Source organism: Dasypus novemcinctus, chromosome 1 (genome assembly GCF_030445035.2).
Source record: "Dasypus novemcinctus isolate mDasNov1 chromosome 1, mDasNov1.1.hap2, whole genome shotgun sequence".
NCBI lineage: Eukaryota > Metazoa > Chordata > Mammalia > Cingulata > Dasypodidae > Dasypus > Dasypus novemcinctus.
Genome location: NC_080673.1, coordinates 131,584,768 through 131,599,727, shown reverse-complemented (window position 1 = coordinate 131,599,727; position 14,960 = coordinate 131,584,768). Strand labels below are relative to the sequence as shown.

General features: G+C 37.4%; 1 protein-coding gene and 1 long non-coding RNA gene across 2 annotated transcripts in view; one reads left to right on the top strand and one right to left on the bottom strand.

Annotated features, from left to right (window-relative positions):
* Positions 1 to 14,960, top strand: part of MTHFD2L (methylenetetrahydrofolate dehydrogenase (NADP+ dependent) 2 like) — a 157,910-nt gene that overhangs the window by 113,781 nt on the left and 29,169 nt on the right. Inside the window, exon 7 of the mRNA XM_058296984.2 lies at positions 7,878 to 8,003. Within this exon, the coding sequence (XP_058152967.1) occupies positions 7,878 to 8,003 (126 nt within the window). The remainder of the gene's footprint in view (positions 1 to 7,877; positions 8,004 to 14,960) is intronic.
* The window catches only part of LOC111765798 (uncharacterized), a 109,231-nt gene continuing 95,916 nt past the window's right edge, over positions 1,646 to 14,960 (bottom strand). Inside the window, exon 3 of the long non-coding RNA XR_002798028.3 lies at positions 1,646 to 5,452. This is a non-coding gene — a long non-coding RNA (uncharacterized lncRNA). The remainder of the gene's footprint in view (positions 5,453 to 14,960) is intronic.

The window sequence follows — 14,960 nt, the reverse complement described above, 5'->3', positions numbered from 1 at the left end:
CTTCTTAACTTAGATAGTAAAGTATGTGGGTGTGGATGGTTTCAGTTCCTACATAAAATGCCCGAGCCTTCAAATTATATAAATTTAAGTGTTGATTTCCATAGAATTACCACAGCAAAAAGAAGTAAAAGTCATAGGAAATTTCCATTCAAAATCATATGCATTTTCAATTTTAACAAAAAGCAAACAACTATATACATATTTATTTATTTAATTTGATATGGCTTTTCCTTACTAAATATTTAAATAGATTTTAATATTATTGCACTTTTATCAAGTTATAAGAAATTAAATATATTACATATGCATACTTGTTAAAGTGAACATACCATGTCAAAGAGATTTCTTTTCAGAATCCTAAAAAAAAATTACAATTTTGAGCAACTTTATACTTCAGGTATTTGCTTCTACAAGACAACAATTTAAGGGGGCTACATAAAGTATTAAAGATATCCAAAATAGAGATTTTGTGTGCCCATTTGTTATAAGTTCCACAGTTTATAAATTGTACTTAAACAGGGTTCTATTTAAGATTCAGTTTACCTTACTAGCATCTGGAGATGTGGGGGCAAAGTTGGGATATTTAGGGTCAGAAGTCTGCAAGGGTTCAAAAATGAATTAGTTGGGGGGAAATGAAAAAATATTTTGAAATTTAAAAAGACAAAGAGAATATTTGAATCATAGAATTATAAGGCATCTGTATTTGTCTTCCAGAAGGCTGCTGATGCAAAGTACCAGAAATCTGTTGGCTTTTATAAAGGGTATTTATTTGGGGTAAAAGCTTATAGTTACAAGGCTGTAAAAAGTCCAACTCAAGGTTGCTTTCCCACCAAAGTCAGTTGCCACCTGTGGAAGCAAGATGGTTGCTGATCTTTGACTGGTCTCTGCCTTCCCCTATGGACTTACTCTTCCTCCTGAGGCTCTTGGGCCCAGCTTCTTGAGGCTTTGTGCTCAAGTGATCCTGCAGTCCTCTCCCTCCTGGCATAGGAATTATTTCTTTCCAGACCCTCTATAATAGTCTCAGCTGCCCTGCTCTTTTCCAAAGGTCATCTGCAAACTAACTATGAGGCAAATGGCTCATCTCTCCCCGGGGCCTCAGTTGTTGGAGCTGTCTCTTCTGTCACATGACAGGATCAAAACTAACTCGCTCTCTCCTCCTGTGTGTCTGTACTTCTGTGTGAGTGTTCATTTATATCAGAACCAGCACAGGGGTGGAGGCCCAACTTGAGTTCCATTTTCCTGATTAGTCCTATCAAAAGCCCTAAATTGATCTTATCAAGTAATCTAATCAGATGCCCACTGCTGAATTTAATGCAATCAAAGGATATCACACTCAGAGGAACAGATTAGTTTATAAAGATCATGTTTCTCTTTTTGAGATTCATAAAATAATCTCCAAGTGCCACAGCATCACTACCCTTCCCAATTCAAACCTTCCTTTATCCTATTCTGAATATTTCTAATGAAGCACAAAAACAATGTAAAGTTTCTCTTTGCATAATATTAGTCTTAAATCTTCTTTATGTTGAGCTAAAATCCACTCCTTCTCTTTTTTCCCTCATTCATTAGTTCTTCCCACTAAAATATAAAAGAAAAAATATCTGCTTCTTATTCAGTTTAACATATTGAAGACATGCCAAAATTATTAGATTTTACTTTTTTTTTTTTAATAAGATTGGCAGCCTGAACTTATCCAACCTTCCCTCTAATCAAATGTATTCAAAGCATGATCAGTAGACTGGTGCTGTTCCATAAACTGTATCTTATCCTCTCTGACACATTGTTGTGGGCCCACATGATCAGGAGCTTGAGTCAGAATATAAATCAACACATGCTTCTCTCTTTGAGAAAATCTTACTATGAAAGAAAAGAAAAAAGCCAGCTGAATTAAACAGTGTGTGTATTAGCCAAAGGGGTGCTGATGCAAAATAACAGAAGCTTGTTGACTTTCATATAGGGTATTTATTCGGGGTAGGAGCTTACAGATACAAGTTCATAAAGCATAAGTTACTTCCCTCACCAAAGTCTGTTTTCATGTGTTGGAGCAAGATGGCTGCCAATGTCAGTGAGGGTTCAGGCTTCCTGTGTTCCTCTCTTCCCAGGTCTTCCTTCCTTCTGGGTTCAGGGTTCCTCTCTTCCCAAGGCTTGCTTCTTTCCAGGCTCAAGTTTCCTCTCTTCCCAGGGCTTGCTGCTCTTTCCTCTGTGTGCTTACTTCCCAGGCTTCCTGCTTAAGACTTAAGCATCAAACTCCAACATCAAAAAAACCAACTCTGTTCTTTGCCATGCCTTTTATCTGAGTCCCCACCCACCAAGGGGCAGGAACTCAATGCCCTACTGGCACAAGAAAAAGTAATCAAGTAAACCTCTGAATCCAATATAATCTAATATGCCCAGAGGAAAAGACCAGTTTACAAACATAATCCAGTATTTCTTTTTTGAATTCACCAATAATATCAAACTGCAACAGTGTGCTTAGTGACATAGTGGATTTACATTGTAGCACAGTTCTTTAATCTTGTTGTAGTTTGATAGTACTGTTCCATTTGACATGCTTTCTAGACCCATTCCAATCATTCTTTTCCAGACCAGCCATTGGAATACAACCAACTTTTCAAGGGAGTCTGAGAAAAATATGGCAGAAAACGTTACATTTTTGCATCTGGACATTATTTCTCTTAGCATAGCCTAATAACTCTTGAGGCTGACATTCACAAATAAAAAGTTTTCAATCAAGTATCACACCTGGTCACTGGATTATACATTTATCCCCTTTCAAATCCATCTTGTTCCTTACAGTCCATCCTTCCAAAGTGACAAGCTGTTAGCTGTCCTATCCAATTTAGTATCATTTGCAAATATGGGCTGTGCAGCTAATGCACATATAAAATCACTCCAAAACTCAGTGGCTTTAAACAATCACCTTTAAAAAAATATTCTCAGGATTTTCAGCTAGTCTGATCTCTGCTAATCTTGACTGGGGTTGTTCAAGCATTTGCCTTCAAGCTGGTGGGTTGGCTAGAGGCTGATGGCCTAGGATGTCCTCAGTTGAGTCAAGTTGGTTCTCCATAGGACTCTTATCTTTCCAGTAGGATGGCTTGAGTTTGTTCTCATAGATGTGATGGGTTCCGAGAGAAAGGAAGAGCACAAGAGCTCTGTAAGGACCTGCCCTGCTTCTAGGATACGATAGAGAAAGGTAGAAAATGGCTTTGGGGAAGAGCAAAGGTAAAATAACCAGCACAATAGCAATGTGTACTTCCAAGTTGTTTCTAAAAATTTTGAAAGTGACATGGCCAAATACTTTCCATGGACAACCCTATAGACCTTCTTATAGATGCACTGATCAACCAGTTTGCAATATGTTATTTAACTCTACCAATTATGACTCTACCAATAAGTGATTTTGTACAGCCCACATTTTCCCATCATGTTAATAAGGCATCAGTGAAAATTTTTATTAAATTAGATGCTGCAATAAAGAAGTTATCTACATATTTCTGTGTGTAAATGATAATTACTGCATTATTTGTAACAGCAAAATATTGGAGATAGTTTAGGACTGAATAATTTATGGCATACCCATATAATAAAGAATTTTATATAGTTTTCACTTTTCAAATAATTAATGAGATGGGAAAATGATCACAATTTAATTTTAATAACATAGGTGGAAGGATACAAAGTGGGATAAAATATAAACTAAATTATATACATCTTGCCATTATATATAATATATAAACATTTTAAAAGTCTAGAAGGAAACAGTAAAAATCCAAATACTTGTTATCCTTGGATGGTAAGATTATGGTAGTTTTATTTCATCTTAAATTTTTAGATATTTTCTAAATTGCCTATATTTGACATATGCAGTGCCATCATCAAAAAACAAAAACATATGCATTTAAAAATTTCCCCCATTTTGTAATTTTCTTGGGAATCAAAATCAAACTCACATTTCCCTCTATTTTGAGAATTTTGGGTATTCTTTGAGAAAATGTAATGAAAATCAGAGGGTGAGTTCAATCTTTTCTGTTAGTCTAGTAGTTGTACATTACTAACTATTCCATCAACATTTTCATCTTAAAAGTATTTCCTGCAACCATAATCAATGTTTGCTTGTTGTATTAGTCAGCCAAAGGGGTGTTGATGCAAAATACCAGAAGCCTGTTGGCTTTCATAAAGGGTATTCATTTGGGGTAGGAGCTTACAGATATCAGGTCATAAAGCCTAAGTTACTTCCCTCACCAAAGTCTGTTTCCACGTGGTAGAGCAAGATGGCTGCTGATGTCTGTGAGGGTTCAGGCTTCCTGCATTCCTCTGGGCTCAGCACCTCTGTTTTCTCCACAAGGTCAGCTGTAGACTATGAGGCTCTCTAGACTTTGCCTCTCTCCACAAGATCAGCTGTAGACTATCAGGTGAATGGCTCTGTCTCTCTCCCTGGGGTTTCTGCTGTGTCTAAGGCGCTGTCTCTATTCCTCTGTGTTCTTCTGCTCAGGTCCTGTCTTCCCGGGCTTGCTTCTCTTTCTTCGGCATGCTTACTTCCTGGGGCTCCAGCTTAAGGCTTCAGCATCAAATTCCAATATCAAAACTCCAATACCAGAAAACCCCAACTCTGTCCTTTGCCATGCCTTTTATCTGTGAGTCCTCACCCACCAAGGGGTGGGGACTCGATGCCCTAACGACATGGCCCATTCAAAGCCCTAACCATAATTTAATCACGCCCAGGTATAGACCAGATTACAAACAAGCCAGTATCTATTTTTGGAATTCAAAACGATATCAAATTGCTATACTTGTATTCCAAAAAGAAACAGGATGCAATGACTATCTTTAGAATACTCTGTATTTATGCTAGAACTGTTAAGAAAGATGCAGTTCTATGTCACAGGATAGAAAAGCAAAGGAAGGGAAGTTTTTCAAAGGGCAAATTCCTAACACCAACCACATTTGTTCTGATGAAGTTAATTTAGGAGGAAAGTGGAACAATATAATCCAAGATAATTTATCCAGAATTTCTTGGATGTGAACTATTTCAAATGAACTATTTCCAGAGATTAACTAGCTAAACACTAAGCATAAAGATTTTATTTTATAAAATGGACTTGATCCAGTCTCAATATTTTCTACGTGCAGTTTTGTTTTTTCTAAGAATCATGTTGATTCAACAAATGGGATGTATTATATGATGTACATCTCATTCTTGAACTATATACACAAAACTAAAAGAAGGTTTTAAAGAGTTAACCTATCAAGAAAAAAATAAGCAGAACCACCACAATTTTGCACTAGCAGCAAATAGGTCACTGGAATTATATATTCTGTTCTAGTCCAGAGGTTGTCAAACTTTTTCTGTAAAGGGCCAGATAATAATACTTCAGACTATGGGGGCCATTCCGTTTCTGTTGCAATTGCTCAGTTCTGCCATTGTAGTGTGGAAGCCTCTCTTCAAGAAATCCTAGAATTAAAAAAAAAATACCACAGTTTAGCCTTGTTTAGGTTTGGGTAGTGTTTTGAGTTGGGTCTTTTCTGTGCCTCAGTTTTCATGCTAAGCAAGCAGCTACCTACATTGGATGGCTACCATTATGTGGAAGGATAATATAGTTACTGTAGGTCATTCCCTTCCATGCCCCACACCCTTTTTCCTTAGATCTCATGTGAATATTTCTTTAACATGGAGTTACTTTATTTTTTACAGACAGAAATAAAAATTTCATAATCAGTTCGAGAAAAGTAAAGTGAACAAAATATTTGTAAATGGGAAAATTATTAAAGACAGGCTATCTCATTCTAATATTTTGCATTACTTTCAGAATGAGAACTACCAGATAAAATTGTATTTCCTTTTGTGCATTTGTCTTTTATTAAACTCTTTTTCTAAAGTTACAGAGGTAGCACATTTCCCTCCAAACTAGTGAAACAATACCAATAAATAAAATGAAAAAATTAATGATATCTCTGTCTCTTCCATCCCTTACTCCCTCCCTTTGTGTTCATTTTATTCATTTTATTCTTTGTGTATATCCCCATATAGTTCTTCATGTTCAAGCATTAAAACACAAATAAATTATTTATTTTCTTATATTCTTACCAAAAAATGGATGATACTTTATATGTTTTTCTATAATCTGTATTTATACATTCAACTGTATATTTTGGATTTACCTTCAGGTCAGTAGATGATAATTTAACTTAGTATTTTTAATGGTTATGATATGCTTCAGAGTATGGCCATATCACTACTTGTTCAACCGTTTTCCCAATTATGGTATTTCATATTGTTTCCTTATCTTTGCCATTCAAAAGCAATGCTGCAATAAACATTCTAATACTAAAAAAAAAAAAAAAAAAAAAGAAAAGCAAAGGAAAAATTATATTACAAACCCTGATGCCTCTTTGTTTATATCACTATAGGAACCTATAGAATAACTACAGGTATTTTGGCACTCACCATTTCTTTATGGCCTTTAAATTCCTACTAGCAGTAAAAATTGATAATGGTGGCATTTAAGTCATTTGGAATGCTTACACAGATATTTGAAATTCTAGAAGATTCTAGAAGAAAGCCTCTGACACACAAGAGGTAGTCCTTTTCCTGCAAAGAATGTGCAATATGAAAGTTAGTAAAATACCTACTAGGGATGTGGCAGGGTAAAAATGGCCACATATTCTTGATTCCTCTCCCACTGAGATGTTGGTTCTCTATCCCCTCGCCTTGAATCTGGGTGAACTCTTTCACTGCTTGATCAATAGAATATGACAAGTTACATTTGCCAGGTTCTAGCCCCAATCTGAAGAGACTAGCAGCTTCTATTTCCTGTCTCTTTAAGTACTCGGCCTTGGAAGCTAGCTATCAGGTTCTGGGAGGTCCACGCCCCATACAGAGGGGACATTTATGTGCTCCAGCTGATAGCCTTGGCTGAGCTCCCACCACCAGCATCAACTACCAGCCACGTCAGTGAACCATCTCAGACGTCTGGCCTCGTTTTGTCTTTAGGTGGTTTCAACCTCAGCCACTATATGAGTCCATCTGCATGAAAGACCCCAAGCAAGATCCCTCCTGCTGAACCCAGTCAACCCTCAGGATCATGAAACATAATAATATATTGTTGTTTTAAGTCACTAAGTTAGGGGATGGTTTGTTAAGCATTAATAAAGCACTGGAAACTTAACAATTGTTAACTGGTCTATTGTATTTTAAACAAAATTTTAAAGTACTTACAAGAAACAGACATTACAAAAGATCTCTCAAGAACCACCTTTTAAACTGGAAGGGAGCATAGTGAGGAGAGCTTCCTACACACTATACATTTCAGTCATGTACAAGCACAGTGAATCAAAGAAACCAAGAAAAATATAAAGAAAGCTTGAGAGAGTGGTTTATGTGTGGAGGTGATTACATGCCACTATGTACAGGACACTTTTCATAATTTACCACAATGCTAAGGAATATGTATTATCATTATACCTATTTTCCTTCCCTCCCTCCCTTCCTTCCATCTCCAATTTTCAAGTTGCTTTTCTCACTCCATTGTACTCCACCTCAGCAAAAGCCTATTTCATGTTCACATTCTCCCCATCAATTCATGAGCTAGAAAAGGATGCTGTTCAAGGAGGTATCCTTATGAAAAAGTCAAGGTGATTGGGTAACTTCTAGTAGGATTTCATCCTCAGAATCCCTCATGTACTACTCTAATAGTCTTCATCCTTCTGCTTGATCAGAAATTATCAAAGTGCAGTTGGCTTCATCATTAAAAGCAGTTTATGCTTTATCTTTTTAAAGCAATGACAAGAAAAATATTAAATATATAAATCTTGATCAAAATCAAGGACAGAGCTTAAAGTATTAGGCAGAATGTTTTATAACTCTGTTTTGCTTTCAGGTATTCCAAAGTTGATTACAGCTGATATGGTTAAAGAAGGTGCTGCTGTAATTGATGTTGGTATCAACTATATCCAAGACCCTGTGACAGGAAAGACAAGATTAGTTGGAGATGTGGACTTTGAAGGTAATAAACAAATCTCTTTTGATCAGCAAAGGAAAAAAAAAATTGTTTTGGTAGTCGTAAGAGAAACTTTCTTTTTGATGGGGTCACTATTAAGTTAATATCAACTCTTTGAGAAAAAAGAATTTAATCAAACTTACATATTTTTTTCCTTTTTTCCTTTCTTCCTTCCTCTCTTGCATTCTCTCTCCTCTTTGGGAGAGAAATATTATTGCCTCATTAATATTTAGTTTTATTAAGGTCAAATTCCTTGTAGTGAAAGCTTTTAGTAAAATAATTCAGCTGGCCTTTTATAGACTCAGGCATTATTCTGTTTTGTGGAATATCATCTTACTTTACACTTAGTCATCCATATAATCTTTTACTTTTAGAGGAGCTATTTATATAGTTTGATAACCCTAATTATATTTCAGACCTGGGCATTTATCTGGATAATTCAAGTTAATATTATACACTTGTGCTTTAAAGAGGATGACAAAGAGGAGCTAGGCTAAAATTTCTATGGGCCAATGAAGGAGATAAGAAGCCAATGTGTAGTAGTAAAGAATTTAATTACAATCCATTTCCTTCTCTGCACAGATGAGCAAATGGAGTTCCAAAAGAGAAATATTTCTAGATGCTAACTTCCAATTCAATTTTATTTTCAATACCTCTGTCAGATACTTACCTGCATTTCAAATTTTCACTATAGTCTGAAAGTCATGGATGTCTATGAGGATATGAAAATCAGTTAAGTGGAGACATTTTCATATTAGGAATAATTTATTTATGACAACTAGTGTTCTGGACAAAAAAGGCAGGGCCATGTTATAGGTTGTGTCCTTAAAGACAATATAACATGGATAAATACTGAGATCCTCTCACTCAAAATTTAAAGTTTCACTTTGAACAAAGTCATCAGTTTGTAATTTACGAGGATCCTATCATTGAGCATTTGCATACATGCAGTCAATAGTAAGTCAGTAAAATTGAAGATGTAGGCAATCAGAATTATCCTAGGGCTTTTGGCCTCATGTATGTATGATTCTGTAGTACATCACGTCTTGATGCAGATAACCAATCTGGGCCTGGTGCAACAAAAAGAAATAACAATACAAAAAACATATCCTCTTCTCCCTCTCCCTGTCTCTCTCTCTCTCTCTCTCTTTCACACACACACACACTTATTCTCAGGGTGATTTATGTGTGCATGAATATACAGATTTGTAGGTTCTTTTTCCCTTAAAAATACCAAGGAAAAAACATACTGCCTTTTCCTTCCAACATGGATTTCTGAGACTGCATGGTCATGTTTTATGACTGTTTCAAGGTTAATGCCACCTTTATTTTGACGTCTGTAGCAGGAGTAGAGGTAAGGGGAGTAGAGGAGATGGATCTATTCTGTATTTGTCCCAGAATTGGCTAAATCTTGAGATGTATACACTTGGCTCCTGTGTCTTCCATGAATGTTTTTCATTCATTGAATAAATATATATTGAGGGAATACTCTGTGTTAGACACAAAGAAAGAATTATGAATCAGAGCGAAGGACAGATGTGTCTTATCAGAGTACACACTACTGCCCATGTAGGCACTAATTATTTCCATTTATGGAGCTACTAATCTAACAGGAGTGGTTCCCCTAGTAAATGAGTGTGTCTTTCTGTATCTGTGTGTGTACATTCTGAACTTCCTGGGAAATGACCTTGTGTCGTTACTTCACTTTTCATGTTCAACCATTAAAGTCAGATATCAGTAATTTATTTGATTTTCTTAAAAAATTTGCATTGTTATTCTGTTTCTTGATAACAATATAGCTACCATATGTTTATTACAATATGACCACACAGTATGCACCCAGATGGCATAGGCTATATATGATAATCAACTCAAGATAAGAAAAGCAGCAAGGGATGTTTGTGATTCACAACCTTGAGTATGCTTGTGGAACAAGCTTACCCAATGTTTACCACAATTCGTAAGACTTTTAGCTCATCTGATATTTTAGTTTGTCCCCAATAATTTTCATGCTTTCTTATTTTTAGTTAAGAATGTTTTTCTCATAAGGGCATTGTGAAAACATTTTAAAAATGAACACTTTTTGGTGGGCACAAATACTTAATGTTACATATGAATATGCACTTCAGGTTATATACCACTCAACATGGGAATATCTCTGTAGTCAAATTAAATAAGCAAGGGAGATGGCAAAGAGAAGCAGAAAGATGTAAGATGGACAGGGCTGGGTCTATTAGACTTAGCATTGTTCACCCAAGGACTTTGCAGCCTCTCTGGCCATCAGTAGTGTCACCAGTTAAATGACAGGGATGATATCAATGTCCTCTTCTAGGTCTAACCCTTGGCACATCCTGGGCATTCAGCTGAGTGCTACCAAATCATCATGTAAAAACATAGACTCTTTTGGAAGGAAGGCCAGGTTTTTCTGATCCTATCATAAAATACGCCCACATGTTTGCTGACACTGCCCTTGCTAACCTGCTGATTCACAGAGCCAGAGCACTAAGGGAGACCTGGCCTTGCCAGTGTGCCATGACTCAGCCACCCATAGGAACAAGCAAGTGATAGGTTTTGACAAGTTGCCTTTCAGGTTGTTCATCAAGACTTAACCTGAGGTGAAGGATGATCCTCCAGCTGAGAAGGAGGAACTTTTAACTTGGGTTATGCCACAGAACTTATAGGTACTAACTGCCCCAGGGAAAGTGTGACTGCTCTGTGAGTATCGATGAAAGTTTCATTGTAACTATAGCCAAGGGAAACAAAACAGGTGGAGGTAAAATCAAACATTGAAGTAAATGGTCTTTGCAAAAATCTTTGGCTCACTGATAAAGGAAACAGAGCAAACCATTTAAAGTAGATGACATTGATAGGGTTAATGCTTAAAGAATAATTTCATCAGTAACCCCATTTTGGGAATGTTGGAGGTATTCAGATACTTGCAAATTTAATAAATTATCAGTCCAGGAGTCACTTTACCTATTTTATCTATAAGAAACTACAGGTGACTATTTGAATTCTTCTACATTATTAGATGTCTTGACCTCAATTTTTAATCAGGGTTTTTTCTCAGGAGAGATGATACCAGATGCAGGATAATGGTTGCATCATCATTTGCAGTAGATCTTGACAAAAAGGAGGCACGAAAACACCCTAAATATTTCTTTTCAAATTTAATGTCAGCTTTTTGTTTGGGTTTAAATATAATTTCTTCCAGAGCATGCCTGCTTTATATACTATGGTTTCCTGATCTCTTTTTTCTCTACCTTTCTCTCCTTCTTTCTTTTTCCCTATCCTGGATCCAGGGAGCTAATGGATAGTCATAACTAGAGGTGGCACAGAGAAGCAGTTCTTGTCCCCTTGATACCATTCCTCCAACAATTCCCTACCACCTCAATCACAACATTGACAAAATTCTCAGAGTGGTTGCAGGCAAATCTAGTAGTAAATTACACTGAGAGTAAGTAAGAACATGTGAATGTTCTCCTTCCAGGTCATTTGAAGTTGTTCTCATTTAGTAATAATAGAAATGTATTTGAGAACTGCTTACAATGTGCCAGTTACTGTTCTTAGCCCTTTATGTATATTATTCATTAGATTATTTCTAATTATACTGTTAGATATATTTTAGTTATGCCCATTTTACCGAGGAACACGGAGGCTGAGGTACACACCTAAGATCACACAGTATTCGTGAAGAGTGGATGCACAACCAGGCCCTTGTAACTGCTACCCTATACCGACTCTATTATGCTGTACTTCACTTGTTTAATATTTTCCTTTGGAAGCAATAAATTACTTCGTTTCCCCCTGGGGCCTGTATAATATTTGGTATTAAAGTGTGTAAATGATGATATTGGTGTCCCGACAGTCCTCACTCTGCAAGGTTCTAATATATATATAGATGTCAGTTACCACAGTTTAGTTAATAACATGAATTCCCCAACAATGTGGTTCAAATTTCACTTACCACAATATATTAACTACATAATTGCATAAAGTAAAAATTTCTCTTCTAGCTTTTCTTTTTTTTTTAAGTTTTTTTGGTCTTCATTTATTTTTTTAATATTACATTAAAACATATGAGGTCCCCATATACCTCCCACCCCCCTCACCCCCTTCCTCTCCCCATAGCAACAATCTCCTCCATCATCATGAGACATTCATTGCATTTGGTGAATACATCTCTGAGCACCGCTGCACCTCATGGTCAATGGTCAACATTATAGCCCACACTCTCCCACGTTCCATCCAGTGGGCCACGGGAGGACATACAATGTCCGGTAAGTGTCCCTGCAGCACCACCCAGGACAACTGCAAGTCCCGAAAATGCCTCCACATCTGATCTCTTCCTCCCATTCCCCACACCCAGCAGCCACCATGGCCACTTTCTCCACACCAATGCCACATTTTCTTTGATTACTAATCATAGTAGTTCATGAATAGAATATCACTAAGTCCACTCTAATCCATATGCTATTCCTCCATCCTGTGGACCTTGGAATGGTTGTGTCCACTCCACATCTATATCAATAGGGGGCTTAGATTCCACATGGATGCTGGATGCAATCCTCCAGCTTTCAGTTGTAGGCACTCTTGGCTCCATGGTGTGGTGGTTGACCTTCTTCAATTCCATGTTAGCTGAGTGGGGTAAGTCCAATAAATCAGAGTGTAGGAGCTGAAGTCTGTTGAGGCTCAGGGCCTGGCTATCATATGGTCAGTCCAGAGATTCAGATCCCCTGGGACATATTAAACCCCAGCACAAACTACAGTTCTGGTAAAAGTAACAGGAGAGGCTTGTGAAAAAAAGATCACATCTGAGTCCAGCTCCATCACACATAAACACAAACTCCAAATAAGGGCCAACTGACATGGCACTGAACTCCATCTGCCATGACCATAGGACCTGTGGGTCTCTGTAGCCTTGGTGTTGTATCTACTTTATCTGTCTCTGGGACTCTGCTGAGGTGTGCATAATGGCAACCCCTCTGATAACCTCCCGGGTTTTTTTTTGGAGACTCATAGCCATATATAAACTCATTTGTCCTTTCCATTTCCCCCTTAATTCAGGTCAAAAAGCATTTTTAACTCCTGGTATTATATGTAAACTGAGATATTCTGCTGGTCCAAGTTGACCCTTCTATTCAAGGTCATTTTCTAGTTACATGATCAGCTGGTACTTGGTAGTAATCCCTTGGTGCCAGGGAGGCTCATACCCGGGAGTCATGTCCCACGCTGGGGGGAAGGTAATGCATTTACATGCTGAGTTTGGCTTCGAGACTGGCCACATTTGAGTATCACAGAGGCTCTCAGGGGATAACTCTTAGGCACCCTGCAGCTCTAGGCCTTGTTCTTATTTCAGGTGCACAGGCTCACAAGCATAGTCATTAGTATCAAGAGCTCATTGTTGGACCTTCATTCTTTTCTGGTCTTTGCCGTTGCACTTGTGGGATTGTTGCTATTCCTTTAGGGACTGTGATAGAGCTCCCCTGGCTAGGAACTCAGCACTCCGTCAGTTGTTGTTTTTACTTGTATCCACTATGAAAATATCCAAACATTTTTATGTACCCTGGATATATGCCCTGTAGAACTCCCTGCCAACCATGTGTTCCCTGTCATTAACATCCCACACCAGTATTCCTCCGCTGCCATTGTTGAAACTCTCTGTGATCCAAAACTTCCTGAAAAGTGAAGCCCAATATAGTACCAGGTTCCCTTAACAGTAAAATGGAATATAGTGATGAGTTTAAAGGTTAGATATAGAATACATATTAATTTGGAAAAATTAAGGTAAAAGCAAATTGGGGTATCAAAAAATTGTCTACGTCCTATCTTTTTCTTTTCTTTTTTCTAATTATTAAGCTTATCTTCACAAGAGTTTTAGATCACAGTAATTCATATATACAATATACAGTACTCCCACATATCCAACATAAAACTATTTCCCTTCCATGGCAATAATTTTTTTACATATTCATACTATATTTACTGAAACTGATGTACAGATATTGAGACAATAGCTTTCAAATAAGGTAACATTTGTGTTTACATTGTGGTTTATATTTTAGACTATACACTTTTCTAAATTTTTAGTTATGTTTTACATTATGATTAACATTTTAGCCTACCAGCCCCTATATATTTTTGGTGTAATTTATCATGTCTTATATCCATCCTTGTGTACTCTTGTGAAACACTTCTATTGCCCACACAGTTACATTGATTGGTTCCATCTATTCAATATCTCTTTCCCCCTCCCCTTAGGGCCCACAGTGACAGTCAATCTTCATTGCTTGAAGGGCCATGTTTAGAGATACTTGCAACAGTGTTGAAGGCTTGACATTTTCAACTGCCCTAATGCACTGGGAGCAACCATTTCTCTTGAGAGATACAGTTCCCTCTATTTGATGGCATCAGTCCTCCCCAAGATGTGGGTATACCTTCACTCTCATTATATGGGTCTCTATCCAATGATATAACCCACTATGGCAAAATGAGCATTCACATATTCCCTAGGAGCCTGTCCTGCATCAGATTATCCACTTTAAGCATCTTAAACAGGTAACTTTCCTTATTATATTTTGAAAAGGTTTTCTCAGCATTATACTCTCAACCAAATACCTGACAATCTCCTATGTTCGTATGTTGCCCCACCCTCCCCCCAATTTCTTGGGCCCTATTACCCATCCTCCCATCCCTAGCACCCCTCAAGCCCGCAAAGCTCCACCCAAAGGTAACCCTATGCCCCCATTTTATCGCCTCCTTGTCCAAATACTTACCTCCATCTTATCATAGATTTCACCCATGTAGGTGTCAGCTTACATCCTTCCTCTACCCCCCAATTTCCTGTAAGCCTATCATCCAGTCTCTAGCTCTCTGAGGCAGTTTTGGTTTACTTATTTCATATTATTGAGGTCATGTAGTATTTGTCCTTCAATGCCTGGGTTGCTTCACTCAACGTAAGGT